Raw genomic sequence first — 23,028 nt, 5'->3', positions numbered from 1 at the left:
AGGCGTGAGCCACTGTGCCTGGCCATCTACTTTTTTGATGTAGGCATTTATTGCCATAAACTTCCCACTTAGAACTGGTTTTGCTGTATTTCATAGGTTTTGGAATGTTGTGTTTCCATTTTCATATGGAAGCAACATTTTTAGTTTTAAATTTCTTTTTACATTTTCTCAAGAAAATTTTAAATTTCTTTTTAAATTTTTTCTTTTCTGAGACGGAGTCTTGCTCTTTCACCCAGGCTGGAGAAAGGTGGCGTCATCTCAACTCACTGCAACCTCCACTCCCTGGATTCAAGTGATTCTCCTGCCTCAGCCTCCCGAGCAACTGGGATTATAGGTGCCCACCACCATGCCCAGCTAATTTAAAAAATTTTTTCGTTGACCCCTTGGTTATTCAGGAATATGTTGTTTAATTTTCATGGATTTGTACAGTTTCCAAAGTTCCTCCTCTTACTGATTTTTAGTTTTATTCCATTGTGGTCAGAAAGATAATTGATATGATTTTGATTTTTAAAATTTGTTTAGACTTGTCTGCTCCCTTTAGGTCTATTAATAATTGCTTTATATATTTAGTTGTTCCAATGTTGGGTGCATATATATTTATAACCGTTACATCTTCCTGCTGTATCGATCGTTTTATTTTATTTTTTTTTATTTTTATTTTTTTTTGAGACGGAGTCTTGCTCTGTCGCCCAGGCTGGAGTGCAGTGGCGCGATCTCGGCTCACTGCAAGCTCCGCCTCCTGGGTTCACGCCATTCTCCTGCCTCAGCCTCCCGAGTAGCTGGGACTACAGGCACCCACAACCGCGCCCGGCTAATTTTTTGTATTTTTAGTAGAGACGGGGTTTCACCGTGGTCTCGATCTCCTGACCTTGTGATCCGCCCGCCTCGGCCTCCCAAAGTGCTGGGATTACAGGCGTGAGCCACCGCGCCTGGCCGATCATTTTATAATATGGCCTTTTATTTAATGGCCTCCTTTTTCTCTTTTTACAGTTTTTGGCTTAAAGTCTATGTCTTTCGTATTAGTACAGCTACTCTTGCTCTTTTTTTGTTTCCGTTTGCATAGAATACCTTTTTCCACCCCTTTTCTTTGAGTCTGTGTGTTCTTACAATTGAAGGGAGTCTCTTGTAGGCAGCATATGGTTGGGTCTTTTTTTTTTTTTTTTTAAATCCATTCAGCTATTCTATGTCAGCAGAATACATTTTTGAATTAATGAAGCAATGGAAGAAATAACAAGCCAGATTAGTATGGCTATATTAAAAATTTAAAATTTATAATTGAAAACATAGCAGGATGAGACAGAAAGCACTAGAATGGAGAAATATTTGAGAGGTTTAAAAGTTAATATTATAGTATATGAGGACATATTTCTAAGATTATGTCAAGGGAACTTAGTATGTAAACAATGGTTCACACCATAGGAAACAAAATAACAAAATTATTGAATTATTTAATTTATGATCATTTTAAAATATAATCTTAATGCTGTGATATAAATAGTAACTGAACAAAAAATGATTCTAAAATCCTAGTAAAGCTGGTGAGAAATAAATATATTGTTTTAATTAGATTTATTTAACTAATATTTGGTCATTTGTAACGAACCTATTAAAATGACAATTTTTTTTTTTTTTTTGAGACGGAGTACGGAGTCTCGCTCTGTCGCCCAGGCTGGAGTGCAGTGGCGCAATCTTGGCTCACTGCAAGCTCTGCCTCCCAGGTTTGCGCCATTCTCCTGCCTCAGCCTCCTGAGTAGCTGGGACTACAGGCACCCGCCACCATGCCCGGCTAATTTTTTTGTATTTTTAGTAGAGACGGGGTTTCACTGTGGTCTCGATCTCCTCACCTTGTGATCCACCCGCATCGGCCTCCCAAAGTGCTGGGATTACAGGCGTGAGCCACTGTACCCGGCCTAAAATGACTATTTTTTATCCAGTAATCTTACCCTTAGAAATTTACCTTAGAGAAATAATTGAAAAGAATAAGAACTTTGGCCAGGCGTGGTGGCTCATGCCTGTAATCCCAGCACTTTGGGAGGCTGAGGCAGGTGCATTGCCTGAGTTCAGGAGTTTGAGGTGAGCCTGGGCAACATGGCAAAACCCCCATCTCCACCAAAAAGTACAAAAAATTAGCTGGGCGTAGTGATGCATGCCTGTGGTCCCAGCTTCTTGGGAGGCTGAGGTGGGAGAATTGCTTGAGCCTGGGAGGTGAAGGTTGCAGTGAGCTGAGATCATGCCACTGCCCTCCAACCTGGGTGACAGAGTGAGACCCCATCTCAAAACAAAAACAAAACAAAACAAAAAAGTAAAAAGAACCTGATATGTAGGTATTTTAAAACACATAATTTATATAGCAAAAACAATAAATAGATTTAAAAGGCTTTGAAGCCAGCCTAAATACTCAAAAGTATTTGATGGACTATAATACATATATTAAGTTACAAATATGCAAATTAGATAAAATCATGGAAACTTAATATTAAATAAAACAACAGAATGCAAGACTTAATGTATGCTCTACTTATTCATTTGTGAAGTTTACCTGTGAAGATTGTACAATTCCATAGTGACACAGTGATTTTTTTTTTTTTTTTGAGACGGAGTCTTGCTCTGTTGCCACGCTGGAGTGCAGTAGTACGATCTCGGCTCACTGCAACCTCCAACTCCCTGGTTCAAGCAATTCTCCTGCCTCAGCCTCCCGAGTAGCTGGGATTACAGGCATGTGCCACCACGTCCAGCTAATTTTTGTATTTTTTAGTAGAGACGGAGTTTCACTATGTTGGCCAGGGTGGTCTTGATTTCCTTGACCTCCTGATCCACCTGCTTCGGCCTCCCCAAAGTGCTGGGGTTACAGACATGAGCCACGGCACCCAGCCCAGTCATTGTTTTAATACAAAATAATAGATAAATTTAAAGTATTGAAATTTAGAGGTTTGTTTTACATGTATGAAGGAAAAGTCATGCCAGGATCTCCAGTTGGATATTTGTGTCCTCCAACAATCAACAGATGTTGAAAAACCCCTGGCAGTTGACCTGTTGTGCTTTTATTTACAGTGCTTGTTTCAGGTGCTGGTAAACGTTCCTCAGAGTCCAAAAGCCGGGAAGCCTAGCGTTGCAGCCGCCTCTGTCAGCACCCAGCACGGAGCTATCCTGCAGCTGAACGACACCTTGGAAGAGAAAGAAGTTTGTAGGTTTGTGCCTACTTTGTTGTGATCTAAGTGAAGTCTGAATTTTTTCTTTTTCTATTTTGGATTTAGCTTTTTTTCTCTTTACAATATTTTTCTTTATCTTTTCTGGTCTCTACCCAGGAACATGTATTATTCTGCCTTCATGACATTAGCAAAATCCAACTTCTTATTTTCTAATTTAACCATTTGTGTTAATTTTACCTAATCTTTGTAGACTGGAATACAGATTTGGAGAATTTGGAAACTATTCTCTCTTGGTAAAGAATATCCATAATGGAGTTAGTGAAATTGCCTGTGACCTGGCTGTGAACGAGGATCCAGTTGATAGTAACCTTCGTACGTATATGTTCTCTGCTGATTTTCACATTTGCATTTTCAGAGGTTTCAGTTTTTGAGTACTGTTTGTAAAGCAAAGCAGTCCGTGACACTTTCTGTAATTGAAAACCTAAATCTTAGATCATTGATGAGCATCTCTCCCCCGCAAAAAATCCACGTAAATTATAGGTTATTTATCCCACTTAGATATGGTATATTTATAATATGTTTATTGTATTATTTGTATATAATAATAAAATTATGTGACATTAAAAATTATTTATTGGCCTGGCATGGTGGCTCATGCTTGTAATCCCAGCACTTTGGGGGCCAAGGCAGGCAGCTCACTCACGCTCACAAGTTTGAGACAAGCCTGGGTGACGTGGTGAAACCCCATCTCTATAAAAAATACAAAAATTAGCTGGGCCTGGTGGTGCATGCCTGTAGTTCCAGCTATTTGGGAGGCTGAGGTGGGAGGATGACTTGATCCTGGGAGGTGGAGGTTGCAATGAGTCAAGATTGTACCACTGCACTCCAGCCTGGGTGATAGAGCCAGACCTTGTCTCAAAAAAAAATTATATAATATATAAATATATTCTCATAGTTTTTAGTTTAATTATGAAGCATTAATAAGCCAAAAAAGTTAATGCAGTGGAAAGAAACTAGAAATAGGGTAATCGACTGTCAAATATCTCTCCTTGTTTTAGGAGCAAGGGTATAGTGTTTCCTGTATGTCTTCCGCTGACAGTCCAGAGGTCCTCTTAGGTTAAGGAGGGACCGTTCATTGTCTAATAACCCCGATGAAGAAAATCTGCCATTTGGCGCTCCCCGTTAGGTAACAATGTATGTGCTGCCTTTCTTTTTTTCTTTTTTTTTTTTTTTTGAGACGGAGTCTCACGCTGTTGCCCAGGCTGGAGTGCCGTGGCGCGATCTCGGCTCACTGCAAGCTCCGCCTCCTGGGTTCACGCCATTCTCCTGCCTCAGCCTCCTGAGTAGCTAGGACTACAGGCGCCCGCCACCGCGCCCGGCTAATTTTTTGTATTTTTAGTAGAGACGGGGTTTCACTGTGGTCTCGATCTTCTGACCTTGTGATCCGCCCGCCTCCGCCTCCCAAAGTGCTGGGATTACAGGCTTGAGCCACCGCGCCCGGCCTATGTGCTGCCTTTCAAAAGGCAGTGACAAATCCCTGTGGCATGAACAAGTACTGTTCACAGGGAAGCTATTAAAGACTGTGAGGTTATATCAAAAGAATGCAGGGACCAATATGAAAGGGCCAATGTAGGACAATTTAAGCATTAAGAAGAGTAATATATGTAATTGAAGAAAAATAATGTATAAAAACCATGAGGTCATATGAAACTAAAATGAGCAAGGCCTGCCTTCCCAAACAAAACAAAAACAATGCTTTGTCTTTATAGGTAACCAGAGCATCTGATGTTAACTAGGGTGATTTAAAACTCAGTTGAAAGGAGAGATTTAAGCATTTATTTTGCCCATTTTTAACTGTAATTCAGGGTAACAAAATAGTCCCTGTTGAGGGAAAATTCTGTGGAGAAGAATTCCAGGTAATAAATACAGCAAAAGGGCAGGATATATTGCAACCCCTAATGAAGTAAGTGATTCAGGCATATACCATATGAGTGGATGAAACCACAAGGTGAAGAGGAATTTTTACCAGCTAAGCACATCCACCAGTTATGGGGCAACTGCAGCAGGTGCACTTTCAGTGTTGGCCAGGAAGTTATTGTTAATTTCATATGACATTGTGGTTATATAACAAAAGGCCCTTTTCAAAGATATTTTTAGTTTTGAAATAGTTTTAGATTTGTAGAAGTGTTGCAAAAAGAGTTCCCAAATATCCCTCACCTAGCTTCCCCTGAACTGTAAAATCACAGCATAATTATCCCACATACAATTACCGAAACCAGGAACTTAACATTGTTCTTAACATTGAACTTAATATTGATACAGTACTGATCGGGATTATTTTAATTTCTCTAAATGTTCTTTTCAATATCCTTCTCCAGTGCTGAATTTGATGTAGGATCCCACACTGCATTTAGCTTTCAGATCTCCTTCGTCTCCTCTAGTCTAGGACAGTTCCTCAGTCTTTCTTTGTCTTTCATGACCTTGATGGTTTGAAGGGTAATGTCTGGTTATTTTGTCAATTGTCCTTGATTTGGATTTGCTTGATGTTTGGTGTTTTCTCATGAATAAGTGGAGGTTTTGCATTTTTTAGTGGAATACGGCAAAAGCGAGCCTGGGTCCTTCTCAGTGCCTTGTGTCAGAAGGCGTACAGTGTCAGGCTGTCTTTACAAGGGCTTTAGAGACACATTCTGAAGTATGTAGGGATGAAATAACATGATGTCTTGGATTCTTAAAGAAATACTTTAGCTAGAAAAAGCAGGACAAGGGTGTGGGTGGGTAGTTATAGATGAAGCAACAGGGACAATATCTTGACAATTCTAGGATCTGGGTGATGGGTTATATATAGGTTGATGGTACCATCCTTTGTGCTTTTGTTTATGTTGGATACTTTTTGTAATGACAGTTATCACTCCCTTCACGGTGAGCATTCTCAATTATTTATAGGAAATTCAGCATGAGAATATAGGCTTCCCTCATTGGTTTTCCTTTATAGATTAAATATAATGATGCGATGTCTTTGATGTTCGTGATGTCTTTGATGTTCCTGATGACCTTTTTGGGGGCTAATGTGTTTTCTTCTCTTTTCTAGCTGTGAGCATTGCATTCCTTATTGGTCTTGCTGTCATCATTGTGATATCCTTTCTGAGGCTCTTGTTGAGGTAAGATATTTGGGGAGGATGCCACTGGAAAGGCAGAGCATAGAAATAACACATTCAGAAGGCGCAGCTGTCACCTTCAAGCGCCCATCATTCTTTGATGATATGAACATTTCTGTGTCCCCTATGTTCAACCAGTGCTAGGCTTCAGGGACTCATGTAGACTAAGACGTAGTCTCTGACTTTAGGGAAGTGATAATAAAGGTGATTATGGATTTTTGCCTTCTGTCCTCCCACATGGGTGAAGAGGAATAAAATGCTTGAGAAATCATTATTTCTTAAAGCATCTGGCTTTTTAGCGAGCAGAAGTGGCTCGTGACAATTTTAGGAGGAGGTTGCTGCACTGGACTCCCCTCCCCTTCTCTGGCGCTGAGGCGCCTTCTAGTCCAGTTGCCCAACCTCTGCCAGCCCAGGCATCTGGTGGCACAGATGTGTGCCTGGTGGCTGTTCCTCTGGACCTCGCATGGACTCCCTGTCCCTTGGTTAGTTTGTTAGCCAGCATGGAGAAGGGACTGGTCCTGCTCTGCATGGTGAACAGTGATTCTGGTAAGAGTGAATTAGTAGACTAGAAAAAGAAAGTAAAATGGATTTTAGTTAACTTCCAAAGGAAAGTTTTTTTCATGTTTTAAAAAGAATATGAGTGAATTTTCTCATGCTTATCTTGTTACGGTGTCGAGAAGAACCACAAGATTTTAGAATTAGAAGAATGAAAACCTAACCTCTAAGTCGACTCGTGGGAAACCCTGAAGCTTTGGGGAATTTCTGTACTGTGATACTGTAGCTTTGTACATCTTAGAAATAGTATAATTCTATGTATGAGGACCCCGACTGTGTATAGGGTAAAAGAACCACTTGTTGCCCAGAAGCCAGTGTGTAACCTAACTGTTTTTTAGGGATAGAGGAAGATTCTAGCAGTGGAGTTTCATTTCTTTGAGTTAAGGTATTATCTCATCAACCTTTTGATAAAATGCGAATGCTATTTCAGTGTATCAGGATGCTTTTCACATGAATGGATCTATTATGGATTTTTTTTTTTTTTTGAGACAGCCTCACTCTTGTCATCCAGGCTGGAGTGCAGTGGTGCCATTATGGCTCACTGCAGCCTCGACTCCCTGGGCTCAGGTGCTTCTCCCACCTTAGCCTCCTAAGTAATGGGGACTACAGGCATGCATCACTATGCCCAGATAATGGTTTTTGTTTTTGTTTTTGTTTTTTGTATTTTTAGTGGAGATGGGGTCTTGCTATGTTGCCCAGGCTGGTCCTGAACTCCTGGACTCAAGTGTTACATCTGTCTCTGACCCCCAGAGTACAGGGATTATAGGCATGAGTCACCACACCTGGTCATGTTACATGACTTTTTGAAGTAATTGATAGCTAGGCTGGGAGCGGTGGCTCATGCCTGTAATCCTAGCACTTTGAGAGGCCAAGGAAGGTGGATCACTTGAGGCCAGGAGTTTGAGACCAGCCTGGTCAACATGATAAAACCCCATCTCTACTAAAAATACAAAAAGTAGCTAAGTGTGGTGACAGGTGCCTGTAGTCCCAGCTACTCGGGAGGCTGAGGTACAAAAATTGCTTGAACCTGGGAGGCGGAGGTTGCAGTGATCTGAGATTGCGCCACTGCACTCCAGCTGGGGAGTCTCAAGAAAAAAAAGTAATTGATAGCTGAGATCAAGCATTTTCAAAGGGAAGAAATTCCACCTTGCCCCATGTGGAACTGAAACTACTCAGCACATGATGCTGCCCTTCCAGCCTGCGGGCAGAATACTCTTCTTGATAAAGCAGGAGTCCCTTATTCCTCACCCCCTGGTTTTCCAACACAACCAGGGAGGTTCAGATGACTGTGAGCCAAAAAACAACCAGAAAAAGTCAAGAGAATAAAGAGCCTCCCTCCTTTTCACTTAGGCAACAGGCATGAACAAGAAAATTATGTTTTTTTGTTTTATTTTTAAAACTGTTAACTTTTCCCTTTCACCCTTCTTTATTTTTTTTATTATTATTATTTTTTGAGATGGAGTCTCACTGTTGCCCAGGCTGGAGTGCAGTGGCGCGATCTCTGCTCACTGCAACCTCTGCCTCTGTGTTTCAAGAAATTCTCTGCCTTAGCCTCCCGAATAGCTGGGATTACAGGCGTGTGCCACCACTCCCAGCTAATCTTTTTGTTTGTATTTTTAGTAGAGATGAGTTTTCAGCATCTTGGCCAAGCTGGTCTTGAACTCCTGACCTCCTGATCCACCTGTCTCGGCCTCCTGAAGTGCTGGGATTATAGTTAATGAGCCACCATGCCTGGCCACACTTCTTTAGATGTGTCTGTTTTAACATTTTGCATGTGATGGTGATGTTATCCATGTTGAATAAACTAGAAATGAGAGTTGAGTTGTGAGGGAAAAAGAGTAATTGCAAATGTATGCCTTGGATGTATGGATTATGTTTGGATACTGAATCGAACCACTGAACTGTAAAAACATGTATGAGACAGGGAAACTGAACTGGCTATGTGACGATATTAAGGAATTACTGCTAACATTTAAAAATGTGATAAGGGTATTGTGGTTATGTTTAGAAATAAAAATAGTCCATATCTATTAGAGATACATACTAAAGTGTTTATGCCTGAAATTATATGATGTCTAGGATTTTCTGAAAAACAATCTAAGGCAGGAATGAGGGACAGTGGGTGAGAGGACAGACGAAGTAAGATTGGCCATGTGTAGGTACTTGTGGAAGCTGGATGATGGAGGTCCATTATTCAGGCAAACCCTTTGTTACTGTGCTTTGCTTTATTGCACTTCACAGATGTTGCATGTTTTATAAATTAAAGGTTCGTGGCAACCCTGCATCCAGCAATTCCTTTTTTTTTTTCTGAGACATGGTCTCATTCTGTCTCCCAAGTTGGAGGGCAGTGGTGCCATCACAGCTCACTGCAGCCTTGACCTCCCACACTGCAGCCCTTTTGATTTAAAGTGAGAGACATGCAGCCGGGCATGGTTTCTCATTCCTGTAATCCCAGCACTTTGAGTGGCCAAGGCTGTCGGATCGCTTGAGCTCAGGAGTTCGAGACCAGCCTGGCCAACATGGTGAAATCCCATTTCTACTAAAAATAGAAAAATTAGCTGGGTGTGGTGGCGCACGCCTGTAATCCCAGGTACTCGGGAGGCTGAGGCACGAGAATTGCTTGAACCCAGGAAGTGGAGGTTTGCAGTGAGCTGAGATTGCGCCACTGTGCTCCAGCCTGGGTGACAGAGTGAGACTCCATGTCAAAAAATAAAAAAGTGAGAGACATGCAACTCTTTCTTTTACTCACTTAGAAGCCATTGTAGGGTAATTAATTGGCCTAATTTCAATATTGTTGTATCTGAACGAATAGAGAGGCCCAAAGAGAGGGAGGGAGATGGGGAAACAGTCAGAACATACTCAACACTTATTGACCTTATTGACCTCCCAGGTGCAAGCAATCCTCCCACCTCAGCCTCCCAAGTAGCTGGGACTAGAGGCATGTACCACCACTATAATTTTTTTTTTTTTTTTTAGTAGAAATGAGGTTCTCACTGTGTTGCCCAGGCTTGCGTTGAGTAACTCTGTTGGCACCATTTTTCCAACAGCATGTGCTCACTTCTTGTCTTTGCATTACATTTTGGTAATCATTATAATATTTCAAACTTTTTCATTAATATTATATCTGTTATGGTAATCTGTGATCAATGATCTTTGATGTTCCTACTGTAATAGTTTTGGGATGCCATCAACCCCACCTATATAAGATGGTGAACTTAATTGGTAAGTGTTGTGTGTATTCTGACTGCTCCACGCACTGACTGTTCCCCCATTTCTCTCCCTTTCTTTGGGCTTCTCTATTCTTTCAGATACAACAGTATTGAAATTAGGCGAATTAGTTACCCTACAATGGCTTCTAAGTGTTTGAGTACAAGAAAGAGTTGCGTGTCTCTTATTTTAAATCAAAAGCTAGAAATGATTAAGCTTAGTGAGGAAGGCATATGGAGGGCCATGACAGGCTGAAAGCTGGGCCTCTTGTACCAAACAGTTAGCCAAGTTGTGAGAGTTATTGAAGAAAATTAAATGTGCTACTCCAGGGAACACACAAATGATAAGAAAGTGAAACAGGCTGGGCTTAGTGGCTCAGACCTGTAATCCCAGCATATTGGGAGGCTGAGACCAGACGATTGCTTGAAGTCAGGAGTTTGAGATCAGCCTGGCCAACATGGCAAAATCCCACCTCTACTAAAAATACAAAAGTTAGCTGGGCATGATGGTGTGCGCCTGTAGTCCCAGCTTCTCTGGAGGCTGAGGCCAGAGAATCGCTTCAACCTGGGAGTTGGAGGTTGCAGTGAGCTGAGATTGCTCCACTGTACTCTAGCCTGGGCAAAGGAGCTAGACTCTGTATCCAATAAATAAATAAATAGAAAGAAAAGGAAAATGAAACAGCCTTACTGCTGATACGGAGAAAGTTTGAGTGGTCTCGATAGAGGATCAAACTATTCCCTTAAGCCAAAGCCTGATCGAGAGCAAGGCTCTCGCTCTTTTCAGTTCTGTGGAGACTAAGAGAAGTGAGGAATCTGCCGAAGAAAAGTTGTAAACTAGCAGAGGTTGGTGCAGGAGGTTTAAGGAAGGAAGCCGTCTTCATAACATAAAAATGCAAGGTGAAGCAGCAAGTGCTGATGGAGAAGCTGCAGGAAGTTATCCAGAAGATCCAGCTGAGATCATTGATGAAAGTGGCTACACTAACAACACAGTTTCAATGCAGATCAAACAGCCTTCTATTGGAAGAGGATGCCATCTAGGACTTTTAAAAGCCAGGAGGGAGAATTCAGAGCTTCACAAGATAGGCTGACTCTCTTGTTAGGAGCTAATGCAACTGGTGACTTTAAGTTGAAGCCAATGCTCATTTACCCATTCTGGAAATCCTAGGGCACAAGAATTATGCTAAGTCTCCTCTGTCTGTGCTTAATAAATGGAACAGCAAAGCCTGGATGACAGCACGTCTGTTTACAGCATGGCTTACTGACTATTTTAAGCCCACTGTCGAGACCTACTTATCAGAAAAAAATATTTCTTTCAAAATATTATTGGTCATTGACAATGCAGCAAGTCCAATGGAAATGTACAGGCAGATGAATGTTGTTTTCATGCCTGCTAACACAATATCCATTCTGCAGCCCATGGATCAAGGAGTAATTTTGATTTTCAAGTCTTACTATTTAAAAAATAGGTTTTATAAAGCTATATAGCTGCCATAGATAGTGATTCCTCCAATGAATCTGGGCAAAGTCCATTGAAAACCTTCTGGAAAGGATTCACCATTGTAGATGCCATTAAGAAATTTGTGATTCATGGGAGGAAGTAAAATTATCAACATTAGCAGGAGTTTGGAGGAAGTTGATTCCAGCCTTCATGGATGACTCGGGGGTTTAAGACTTCAGTGGAGGAAATAACTGCAGCTGTGGTAGAAATAAAGAAAACTAGAATTAGAAGTGAAGCCTGAAGATGTGACTGAATTGCTGCAATCTTATGACAATACTTGACAGATGAGGAGTTGCTTCTTACAGATGAGCAGAGGAAGTGGTTTCTCAAGATGGGATCTATTCCTGGTAACCATGTTGTGAACATTGTTGAGATAACAAGAAAGGATTTAGAATATCACGTAAATGTAGTTGATAGAGCAGAGGCAGAGTTTGAGAGAATTGACTCTAATTTTGAAAGAAGGTCTAACTGTGGGTAAAATTCTGTCAAACAGTATTGCATGCTACAGAGAAATCTGTGAAAGGAAAAGTTAATGTGGCAAACTGTATTGTCTTGATTGCGGAAATTGCCACAGCCACCTCAGCCTTTGGCAGCCACCACCCTGACCACTCAGCAGCCATCAACATGGAGGCCAGATCCTCTCCCAGCAAAAAGATTAGGACTTGCTGAAGGCTCAAATAATCATTAACTTTTTATTAGAAATACATTTTTAAATTAAGGTGTGTAAACTGTCTTTTTGTGCATAATGGTATTGCACACTTAATAGACTAGAATATAGTGTAATATATAGCTTTTATGTACACTGGGTCACAGAAAATTTGTGTGAATCACTGTATTGTGATATTGGGCTTATTGTGGTGGTCTGGGACCAAGCCTGCAGTGTCTCGAGCTATGCCTATACTGGTTTCTCTGCTTCTGTATATGCTGAACTGTTCATGACCAAAAAATAAAAGGGGAAAAAATCCTATGCCCTGAATAATTTGTTTATGCCAGGATAGGGTATACTTTTCAAATGATTTTTTTGCAGGTAGAAATCTCATTTTTAAGAAAAACCAGTTAATATATTTATCTTTTGTTAGTCATGTGAAAAAATTTAATGTCATCTGGATCTCTCTTTTTTTTTTTTTTTTTTTTTTTTTTTTTTGTGGAGACAGAGTCTCTCTGTGTCGCCCAGGCTGGAGTGCAGTGGTGCCATCTTGGCTCACTCCACGCTCTGCCTCCCGGGTTCCTGCCATTCTCCTAACTCAGCCTCCCAAGTAGCTGGGACTACATGTGCCTGCCACCACGCCTGGCTAATTTTTTTGTATTTTTAGTAGAGATGGGGTTTCACCCTGTTAGCCAGGATGGTCTTGATCTCCTGACCTCGTGATCTGCCCATCTCGGCCTCCCAAAGTGCTGGGATTACAGGCATGAGCCACCGCAACCGGCCTGGATTTCTTTTTGAATTAAAGCAACCATATTAAAAAAGAACCCAGTACATTAACTATTTGAATAGGTTTTTGCTTTTTGTATTTAATAGTTTATCTTTTTTTTTTTTTTTTGAGACAGAGTCTCACTGGCTGGAGTCCAGTGATGTGATCTTGGCTCACTTCAACCTCCCTACACCTCCTGGGTTCAAGCGATTCTCCTGCCTCAGCCTCCTGAGTAGCTGGGAATCCAGGCGTGTACCACCACGCCTGGCTAATTTTCGTATTTTTAGTAGAGACACGGTTTCACCATGTTGGCCAGGCTGGTCTCGAACTCCTGACCTCAAGTGATCCACCCACCTCGGCCCCTCAAAATGCTGGGATTATAGGCGTGAGCCACCATGCCTGGCCTAATAGTTTATATCTTCATCTTCATGTTTCTTTGTGTGGGCAGAGCCCACATTCTTTTACTTTGATGGCTCTATCACATCCTATCACACAGCTGTCATAGTCTGTGTTTAGTCATCCTTGTTTTGAGTAAATTTGATTGTTTCCAACTTTTTGCTATTTTAATTTTAATAGTATTATTAGTGAGAATCCCAGCCATGGGAAACAGTTACCTCATTTACCTTCTCAAGTCTTTAATGAAAGCTCTGTCGTCATTCCTGTTTTATTGATGAGGAAACTATGCTGTCAGGGTTGAGCATTTATAAGTAGAGCTGCTGAAAACTGTGATTTCTATTTTTATATTGTTAAAAAATGTTTAGAATGTTTAATTAGTAATATAGAATATGAACTTTAATTTTATTTCAATATAATATCTGATCATTTAAAAAATTCTGCCAATGAAAATAAAATAATTGACCCTTTAATTTATTTTCAGTTTGGATGACTTTAACAGTTGGATTTCTAAAGCCATAAGTTCTCGAGAAACTGATCGCCTCATCAATTCTGTAAGTTATGAGATGCATAGTGTGTTGCCCAGGTGGTTTTCTGAACTTGGAATTTATAGTTTCCTATTTAATCATTATTGTCCAGTTTTATATTTACATTGAGGAAGGCCAGGTTATAGGTCCTGTATTCCTAATAGAGAGCAGCCCTCTCTTCAGCTGCTGGGAAGGGCTCCATCCCTTCTCTTGCTTCAGTGACGCTGGAACATTCTGCTCTATCTGGATACCCAAGGTAGAGACATTTTTCACTCTGCAGGCAGCATTTTTGAATCAATCTAGTTAAGTAGAGAGTGTCAAGGTTAAAACAAAGAAATAAGAGACAACAATATTAAATCTATGAATGCTGATGGCCTCCTCTGATGATTTAAATATGTCATTAAATTTTTGTTAATAAATTCAGGCTCATATATGGAGATGTTGGCTTCTGTGCTTGTGCTAGATGCACTTATGGACTAGTTTTTTTGGTACCATTTATCAACGTGGCCACTGGCAAACTCAGTAAAAGGCAGGAAAAGCTGATAAAGTAGAAAACCAGACCTCTAGATGGGATCTTTACAAAAGGAAATCCAAGTATTGTTTAGAAAAACTTTTTTATTTTTTGAGACCAGATTTTACTCTATTGCCCAGGCTGGAGTGCAGTGCCACGGTCTCAGCTCACTGCAGCCTCAACCTCCTGGGCTCTTCCCACCTCAGCCTCCCAAGTAGCTGGGACTACAGGTGCGTGCCACCACACCTGGCTAATTTTTGTATTTTTTTGTAGAGACAGGGTTTCACCATGTTGCCCAGGCTGGTCTCAAACTCTTGGGCTCAAGGGATTTGCCCTCCTCTGCCTCCCAAAGTGCTGAAATCACAGGTATGAGCCACTGCGCCTGCAGAAAAACTATTTTTTAGCTTTCTACACTATTTTTAGATTTCTACTATATCACATTCTTTCCTAAAGAAATAAAAAAATGATGCCGGTTGTGGTGGCTCATGCCTGTAATCCCAGCACTTTGGGATGCTGAGGTGGGCAGATCATGAGGTCAGGAGTTTGAGACCAGCCTGACCAACATGATGAAACCCCATCTCTACTAAAAATACAAAAATTAGCTGCACGTGGTGGTGCATGCCTGTAATTCCAGCCACGCAGGAGGCTGAGGCAGGAGAATCGCTTGACCCCGGGAGGTGGAGGTTGCAGTAAGCCAAGATCATGCCATTGCACTCCAGGCTGGGCGACAAAGTGAGACTCTGTCTCAAAAAAACAAAACAAAACAAAACAAAACAAAAAATAAATAAAAAAATGACGAAATTTACTCCTTAGCATTATGAATTGTCATCTTTCTCTCTTTTTTTCTGAAGGAGCTGGGATCTCCCAGCAGGACAGACCCTCTAGATGGTGATGTCCAGCCAGCAGTGTGGCATCTGTCTGTCCCGCCGCCCCGCCTCCGCAGCGTGGACACCTTCAGAGGGTATGTGGGCATCCCTATAGCACAGTGGGTGCAGGTAGTCACAGGACTACATAATTACACCTATACACACTTTTAGCTTTTAAGGACTTTTACATATCTTTTACTTTCTAGGCTAGGAAGGATTGCTTGGATGTAAAAGTAAAGTCTGTAGCCTCTCTAGTCTGGAAGACCATCATGATCCTCAGTGTCTGTGTTGACAGAGGAGTAGTAGATGAGGCTAGAGCCAGTGTCCACTTGGATATGCGGTCTGCTGAGTGAAGCGCATTTTTATTTGGGCAAGTGGCTGTTACTTGGGGCTACAGACTGTACCCCATGTCCAGTCAGTAGCTTGATGGCTCAGAAGATGCACTAGTCTAGTGAGGAAACACCAGCATGTGGCAGAGGGAGGGCTGATCCTGTGCTGCTAGCAGAGCGACTCGAGTATCAGGCCCTCATGCTAGCAAACCCATAGCCCTGGGAGAAGAACAAAGGCCAGGACTGAAATCTGAAAATAAAGTTTAAAAACTATATAGCTAAGAATAAATATACAGGTATCAGCTCTTTTATTTCTACATACTGAAGCCTTCTGAACTCTAGTGACAACCCTATAACTTTGCCCCAGTCGCACCAGAGCCCTGAGTGCCCTGGCAGGTAGATTGGAAGCAGGTAGTAAGAACAATATGATCATAATGAAACTTGCTAACAATTTTGGAGTTCTCATAATGTTCCAGTCACTGTTCTAAGTCGCCTTAATTTATTTAATATCTTAGTAATCCTATGAGATATATACTTTTAATATGCCCAATTCACATTAAAAGGAAAAGAAATTGTGCTGCCGAGTGAAGCAACTTGCCCACGGTCACTCAGGTATCAAATAGGAAAGCCAGGGTTTGATTGCAGGCGCTTGGGTTACAGAGTCTCCCAAATTAGCCTGTTGACACCTAAGGTCAGCACCCTCAGCATTCTGCACAGTTAGCCTCAAACAGTAGCACATCCGGGATCTATTACTCTGTCTTTCAGATTTCCATTGCTACTTTTGGAGATAAGATGGTCACAGATAGACAGGAACTAACATTTATTAAGTGTCTAAAATATGCTGGGCACTGGTTAGCTGCTGTAAAATAAGTCATTCTCCTTAAAATTAACATGTGGTTAGGGCACTTTCTTTTACAGATGAGCACACTCAGTTTACTGATGAGAACGTTGCCCAGGGTCTTATGGCTAATGACAGAAAAGGATCCAAGATTGGAATTCTGAGCTCGCTGACTCAGCTGGCTGTGTGCCTCCTACTAGAGTTCTTTAACCTGAGACATCTAAATAATTAGCTCAAAATTGAGTTATTGGAAATATTTTGCTATGTTTTCAGGTTACATAGTTTAAGACAGCAGTATAAACTTTGGTTGAGACATCATGTTGGCAATGTTGGCAATGAAGAACTGTAGTGCATGGTCCTAATTGCAATGATTAGAAAATAATCGCTTTTTGGCCTTGATGTCTCATCTTGTGTAACAAAATGCTCAGTAGAATTGCATTGTTGCATGATTGCACCTTGTGAGTATAAATGTGTCTTCAGTTCAGCCCTTCCTTTTCACATAGCAAACCCTGAAAGGCTTCTCTTTGTTGGCTTCTTCTAGGATTGCTCTCATACTCATGGTCTTTGTCAATTATGGAGGAGGAAAATATTGGTACTTCAAACACGCAAGCTGGAATGGTAAGATATTTCCTAAAAGTAATGTTGCTTACATACGTCCTTCACAGAGCTTCAGGGCAGGAGAATCACTCAGCATTCTCCCCAGAAACTCCAGAAATGAGCCCCAGCAGCCTCTTCTGAGCCACTGAACTCCTGCTCTCTAGGGTGACCTGTAGATGATGATTCTGTGAGCCCTTTAGTTTTGTTCTTCCTTTTGTGTGCTGTGGATCTGTAAAGCTTCACTGTAATAACAGATTCTAGAAGTTTCTGCTGTGGGACTGAGGGACTCTGCAGAATATGTTATGGATTTGGTTGTAAATGATCATGGTCATATTCTAGATATGCCTTTTATTACAGCCACAATGCTCTTGGGGGCTCTGTCTTCTAGGACTTATGGTCCTTTTTGAGATGGTGTTGAACTAGGATTGGTCTGAGTGGTGGTGAATAATAGCTGTAAGTCTGGCTTGGTAGTTGCTTTAAGAATGGTTTAGTGCAGCTGGGTGCAGTGGCTCACGCCTGTAATCCCAGCACTTTGGAAGGCCGAGGAGGGCGGATCACAAGGTCAGGAGATCGAGACCATCCTGGCTAACACGGTGAAACCCCGTCTCTACTAAAAATACAAAAAATTAGCCCAGTGTGGTGGCAGGCGCCTGTAGTCCCAGCTACTCAGGAGGCTGAGGCAGGAGAATGGCGTGAACCCAGGAGGCGGAGCTTGCAGTGAGCTGAGATCGCACCACTGCACTCCAGCCTGGGCCGCAGAGCAAGACTCCGTCTCAAAAAAAAAAAAAAAAAAAAAAAAGAATGGATTAGTGCTTCTTAAAGATAACAAACTTGTCTACATATTTCTAGTTTGGTTCTCCTGTGTCTAGTTATGTTCATAGGAAGTGTCCTAGCCAGGCCCAGTGCTTGGTTGCAGAGTCTCAAGGAAGAGTTTGTGAGTTTAGTTTCTTTTTTTTAAGGCAGAGTCTTGCTTTGTAGCCCAGGCTAGTTTGCAGTGGTGTGATAACAGCCGACCACAGCCTCAACCTCCTGGGCTCAAGCAATCCTACCACCTCAGCCTCCTGAGTAGCTGGGACTACAGCTGTGTGCCACCATACGTGGCTAGTTTTTTAAAACAATTTTTAGTAGAGATGGTGTCTCTTTCTGTCGCCCAGGCTGCTCTCAGACTCCTGGGCTCGAGTGATCCTCCCACCTCAGCCTCGCAAAGTGCTGGGATTACAGGTGTGAGCCACACCACACCTGACCTATGAGTTTACTTTCTTTCTTTCTCTTTTCTTTTTTGTTTGAGATGGAGTTTTACTCTTGTCACCCAGGCTGGAGTGCAATGGCCTGATCTTGGCTTATTGCAACCTCTTCCTCCCATGTTCAAGCGATTCTCCTGTCTCAGCCTCCCAAGTAGCTGGAATTACAGGCACCTGCCACCACGCTCGGCTAATTTTTGTATTTTTAGTAGAGATGGGGTTTGACCATGTTGGCCAGGCTAGTCTTGAACTCCTGACCTCAGGTGATATGCCCGCCTTGGCCCCGCAAAGTGTTGGGATTACAGGCATGAGCCACCGCGCCTGGCCCTGAGTTTGTTTTCTATACCAGTGTGTAATGAAGTCCACACTAGATTTAGGAGGTATTTGTATTCTAGAGTCCTTTTGCTTATGCTTTGTACTTGTTCTGCAGGGCTGACGGTGGCTGACCTCGTGTTCCCGTGGTGAGTTGGCAGTCTGCCCTCTTCTCTTCCACAGATTGACTCCAATCTCCTGTTTTACAGATGATGCTGGAGCCTTTCTCTGAGGCGGGCATGTGTTATGTGGTTAGGAATCCTTCCAAAAGTCCTGTTACTGGATAGTTCTTATACTTGACACAGTGCCTACACATGTGTGTATAAAAGAGTGATTTTGGGCCAGGCGCAGTGGCTCACGCCTGTAATCCTAGCACTTTGGGAGGCCGAGGCGAGCGGATTACCTGAGGTCAGGAGTTCAAGACCAGCCTGGCCAACATGGTAAAACTCTGTCTCTACTAAAAATACAAAAAATTAGCTGGGTGCAGTGGCACGCGCCTGTAATCCCAGCTCCTCGGGAGGCTGAGGCAGGAGAATCGCTTGAACCCAGGAGGCGGAGGTTGTGGTGAGCAGAGATTGCGCCACTGCACTCCAGCCTGGGTGACAGAGTGAGACTTCATCTCAAAAAAAAAAGTGATTTTGTAGGGAATATTTTGTTAGTGTAGATATGATATACCAGATCCTGAAATCTTGTAGGAAATTATAAATTCTGAACATATAGTTCAGTTCCATTAATCCCGAAAATAATTATAAAATCCTATTTCCTAAAGAATTACAGCATATTGATTTCAGTGAATGCTAATACATTTGTAGGTGGGCAATGATAGTCATAAACTAAAATTTAAAATAACAGCTGAGTAATTCAATTCTGTCTCTGATCATTCATGGCTTCTTACTCTTGTGAAGGGACGTTGCCTATGCAATGTGGAATTTGTATCTTTGCTATGATGTATTGAGTGACATTGCTCCCTCATTAGCAGGTAGTATCAGCCTTATTATTGTTATTTTTTATTTCAAATTTTAAATTTTTGTGGGTATACAAAGTATATACCAGGTATACATGAGATATTTTGATGCAGGCATACAATACATAATAATCACATCAGGGTAAATGGGGTATCCACCTCCTCAGGCATTTACCATTTTGTGTTATAAACAATCCAATTATAATTTTTTAGGTATTTTTAAATGTACAGTAAATTATTGTTGACTGTAGTCACCCTGTTGTGCTATGAAATACTTGATCTTATTCATTCCATCCAGCTGTATTTTTGTACTCATTAACCATCCCCCCTCCTTCCCTCCCCACTACCCTTCCCTTCTGGTATCCGTCCTTCTACTGTCTATCACCCTGAGTTCAGTTTTTTTAATTTTTAGCTCCAAAAATAAGTGGAACATGTGAAGTTTGTCTTCACATGGCTTATTTCACTTAACATAGTGTCCTCCAGTTCCATACATGCTGTTGCAAATGACAGGATCTCATTCTTTTTTATGGCTGAATAGTACTCCATTGTGTATATGCACCACATTTTTTTTCTAAGTGTCTGTTGATGGATGCTTAGTTTGCTTCCAGATCTTGGCTATTGTGAATAGTGCTGCAATAATGATGGGAGTATCTCTTCAATATACTGATTTCGTTTCTTTTCCATATATTCCCAGCAGTGGGATTGCTGGATCATACGGTACCTCTATTTTTAGTTTTTGAGGAACCTCTAACCTATTGTCCATGGTGATTGTACTAACTTACATTCCCACCAACAGTGTACAAGGGTTCCCTTTTCCCCATATCCTCACTAGCATTGGTTATTGCTGTCTTTTGGATAAAAGCCATTTTAAGTGGGGTAAGATGATATCTCATTGTAACTTTGACTTGCATTTCTCTGATGATCAATGATGTTGAGCACCATTTCATATTCCTGTTTGCCATTTGTATGTCTTCTTTTGAGAAATGTCTGTTCAGATCTTTTGTCTTTTTTTTTTTTTTTTTTTTTTTTTGAGACTAAGTCTTGCTCTGTAGCCCAGGTAGGAGTGCAGTGGCGTGATGTTGGCTCATCGCAACCTCTGCCTCCTGGGTTCCAGAGATTCTCCTGCCCTAGCCTCCCGAGTAGCTGGGATTACAGGTGCGCACCACCACACCTGGCTTTTTTTGTGTACTTTTAATAGAGACAAAGTTTCACCATGTTGGTCAGGCTGGTCTTGAACTCCTGACCTCAGGTAATCTGCCCACCTTGGCCTCCCAAAGTGCTAAGATTACAAGTGTAAGCCACCGAGCCCGGCCTTTTAATCCATTTTTAATTGGATTATTATACTTTTTTTCCTGTAGAGGTGTTTGAGCTCCTTATATGTTCTGGCTGTTAATCGCTTGTTTGCAAATATTTTCTCCCATTCCATGGGTTGTCTCTTCACTTTGTTGATTGTCTTCTTTTCTGTGCGGAAGCTTTTTACTTGATATGATCCCATTTGTCCATTTTTGCTTTGGTTACTTGTGCTTGTGTGGAGTGTTAATCAAGAAATCTTTGCTTAGTCCAGTGTCCTGGAGTGTTTCCCAAATGTTTTCTCTTAGTTTCATAGTTTGAGGTCTCAAGTTTAAGTCTTTAATCCATTTTGATATGATTTTTTTTTTAATATGCTGAGCAATAGGGGTCTAGGTTCATTCTTCTGCATATGAATATCCAGTTTTCCAGCATCATTTTTTTGAAGAGACTGTCCTTTCTCCAATGTGTATTCTTGGCACTTTTGTCGAAAATGAGTTCACTAGATATATGGATTTAGCTCTGAGTTATCTGTTCTGTCCCACTATCTATGTGTCTAATTTTATGCCACTACCATGCTGTTTCTGTTTCTATAGCTCTGTGGTATAATTTAAAGTCAGGTAATGTGATTCCTCCAGTTTTGTTCTTCTTGCTCAGGATAACTTTGACTACACTGGGTCTTTTGTGGTTCCATATAAATTTCAGCATTATTTTTTTCTATTTCAGTGAAGAATGTTACTGATATTTTGATAGGGATCGCATTGAATCTGTAGATTGCTTTAGGTAGTGTGAACATTTTAACAATATTAATTTTTCTAATTTATGAACATGGAATTTCTTTCCATTTTTTGGTGCCCTCTTCAATTTCTTTCATCAGTGGTTTATAGTTTTCATTGTAGAAATCCTTCTCTTCTTTGGTTAAGTTAATTTTGAGGCACTTTATTTTATTTGTGGCTATTGGAAATGGAATTACTTTCTTGATTTCTTTTTCAGGTTGTTTTCTGTTGGCATATAGAAATACTACTGAGTTTTGTATGTTGATTTTGTATCCTGCAACTTTACTGAATTTGTTGATCAGTTCTAATAGTTTTCTGGTGGAATCTAGGTTTTTCCAAATATAAGATCATGTTATCTGCAAACAAGGATACTTTGACTTCCTCCTTTCCAACTTGGATGCCCTTTGTTTCTTTTGTCTGATTGTTCTAGCTAGGACTTCCAGTGCCATGTTGAATAACAGTGGTGAAAAGCAGGCATCTTTGTCATATTCCAGATCTTGGAGGAAAGGCTTTCAGTTTTTCCCAGAGACACCAAGGAATGCAGCAAGAACAAATTTTCATCTCTGTGATCTGTTGCCAAGCAATTAGAAAAATCAGTATTCTAACTTTTTTTTTTTTTTAAATATAATTTAGTTTGGTCAAAGAAAAGAAAGGAAAAATGTGTATGACTCAGACTAAATGGAGAGAAAAAAGTAAGCTTTCATTTTTCTTTCAGGCGCAGAAGTGTGTATAGAAATGATTGAAATGTCTGTTTGTTTTGCAAGGGCTTTCAGGGTGTGCTAGTGAATGTCTAGTTACTTGGAGACATTATTGTGGCATCGAATCATCATTTCTTTTTGATAACAAAATGGGAGGGTTGTCCTTGGAAATTCCATTTACTATTAAAGAAATGTTCTCCTAAGACAGGACTTGAAAGTGCACTGTCAAAAACCTTCCAGCCCCATGGGGCTATATTCTGAGCTCTTCCTCTACTGTTAGCTCAGTATTATTTCAGTAATTATCTACTTTAAACAAATTATGGTTGCTTCTCTTTTGTAGCATATTATAAAATGTTACTGATATATAGACAAAAAAAATTGGAAATGGCCACCTATTAATAACTGGATTCTTTTTAGGTTTGTATTTATTATGGGATCTTCCATTTTTCTATCAATGACTTCTATACTGCAACGGGGATGTTCAAAATTCAGATTGCTGGGGAAGATTGCATGGAGGAGTTTCCTGTTAATCTGCATAGGAATTATCATTGTGAATCCCAATTATTGCCTTGGTCCATGTAAGTACTTTTTCCCTCTGTTATATATATTCAGGTTGAAATATGGAAACTATATGTTGTAATTTGAGAGAAATGCAATTCCTCCATCTCAGGTGCCTGCAAATAGGGTAATTATTAGGAAAGTATATACGATGGT

At 40.9% G+C, this 23,028-nt stretch overlaps 1 protein-coding gene across 4 annotated transcripts in view; it reads left to right on the top strand.

Annotated features, from left to right (window-relative positions):
• The window catches only part of LOC105476620 (heparan-alpha-glucosaminide N-acetyltransferase), a 51,105-nt gene that overhangs the window by 13,753 nt on the left and 14,324 nt on the right, over positions 1–23,028 (top strand). For all 4 annotated transcript variants that reach the window (XM_071068299.1, XM_071068301.1, XM_071068298.1 and 1 more), the window contains exons 3-10: positions 3,052–3,188; positions 3,400–3,521; positions 6,238–6,307; positions 13,853–13,922; positions 15,258–15,367; positions 16,981–17,057; positions 18,708–18,738; positions 22,732–22,892. In XM_071068299.1, the coding sequence (XP_070924400.1) occupies positions 3,052–3,188; positions 3,400–3,521; positions 6,238–6,307; positions 13,853–13,922; positions 15,258–15,367; positions 16,981–17,057; positions 18,708–18,738; positions 22,732–22,892 (778 nt within the window). The remainder of the gene's footprint in view (positions 1–3,051; positions 3,189–3,399; positions 3,522–6,237; positions 6,308–13,852; positions 13,923–15,257; positions 15,368–16,980; positions 17,058–18,707; positions 18,739–22,731; positions 22,893–23,028) is intronic.

Source organism: Macaca nemestrina, chromosome 8, assembly GCF_043159975.1.
Source record: "Macaca nemestrina isolate mMacNem1 chromosome 8, mMacNem.hap1, whole genome shotgun sequence".
Classification (NCBI taxonomy): domain Eukaryota; kingdom Metazoa; phylum Chordata; class Mammalia; order Primates; family Cercopithecidae; genus Macaca; species Macaca nemestrina.
The sequence above is the reverse complement of the archived record's forward strand: the minus strand, read 5'-3'. Positions and strand labels throughout refer to the sequence as shown.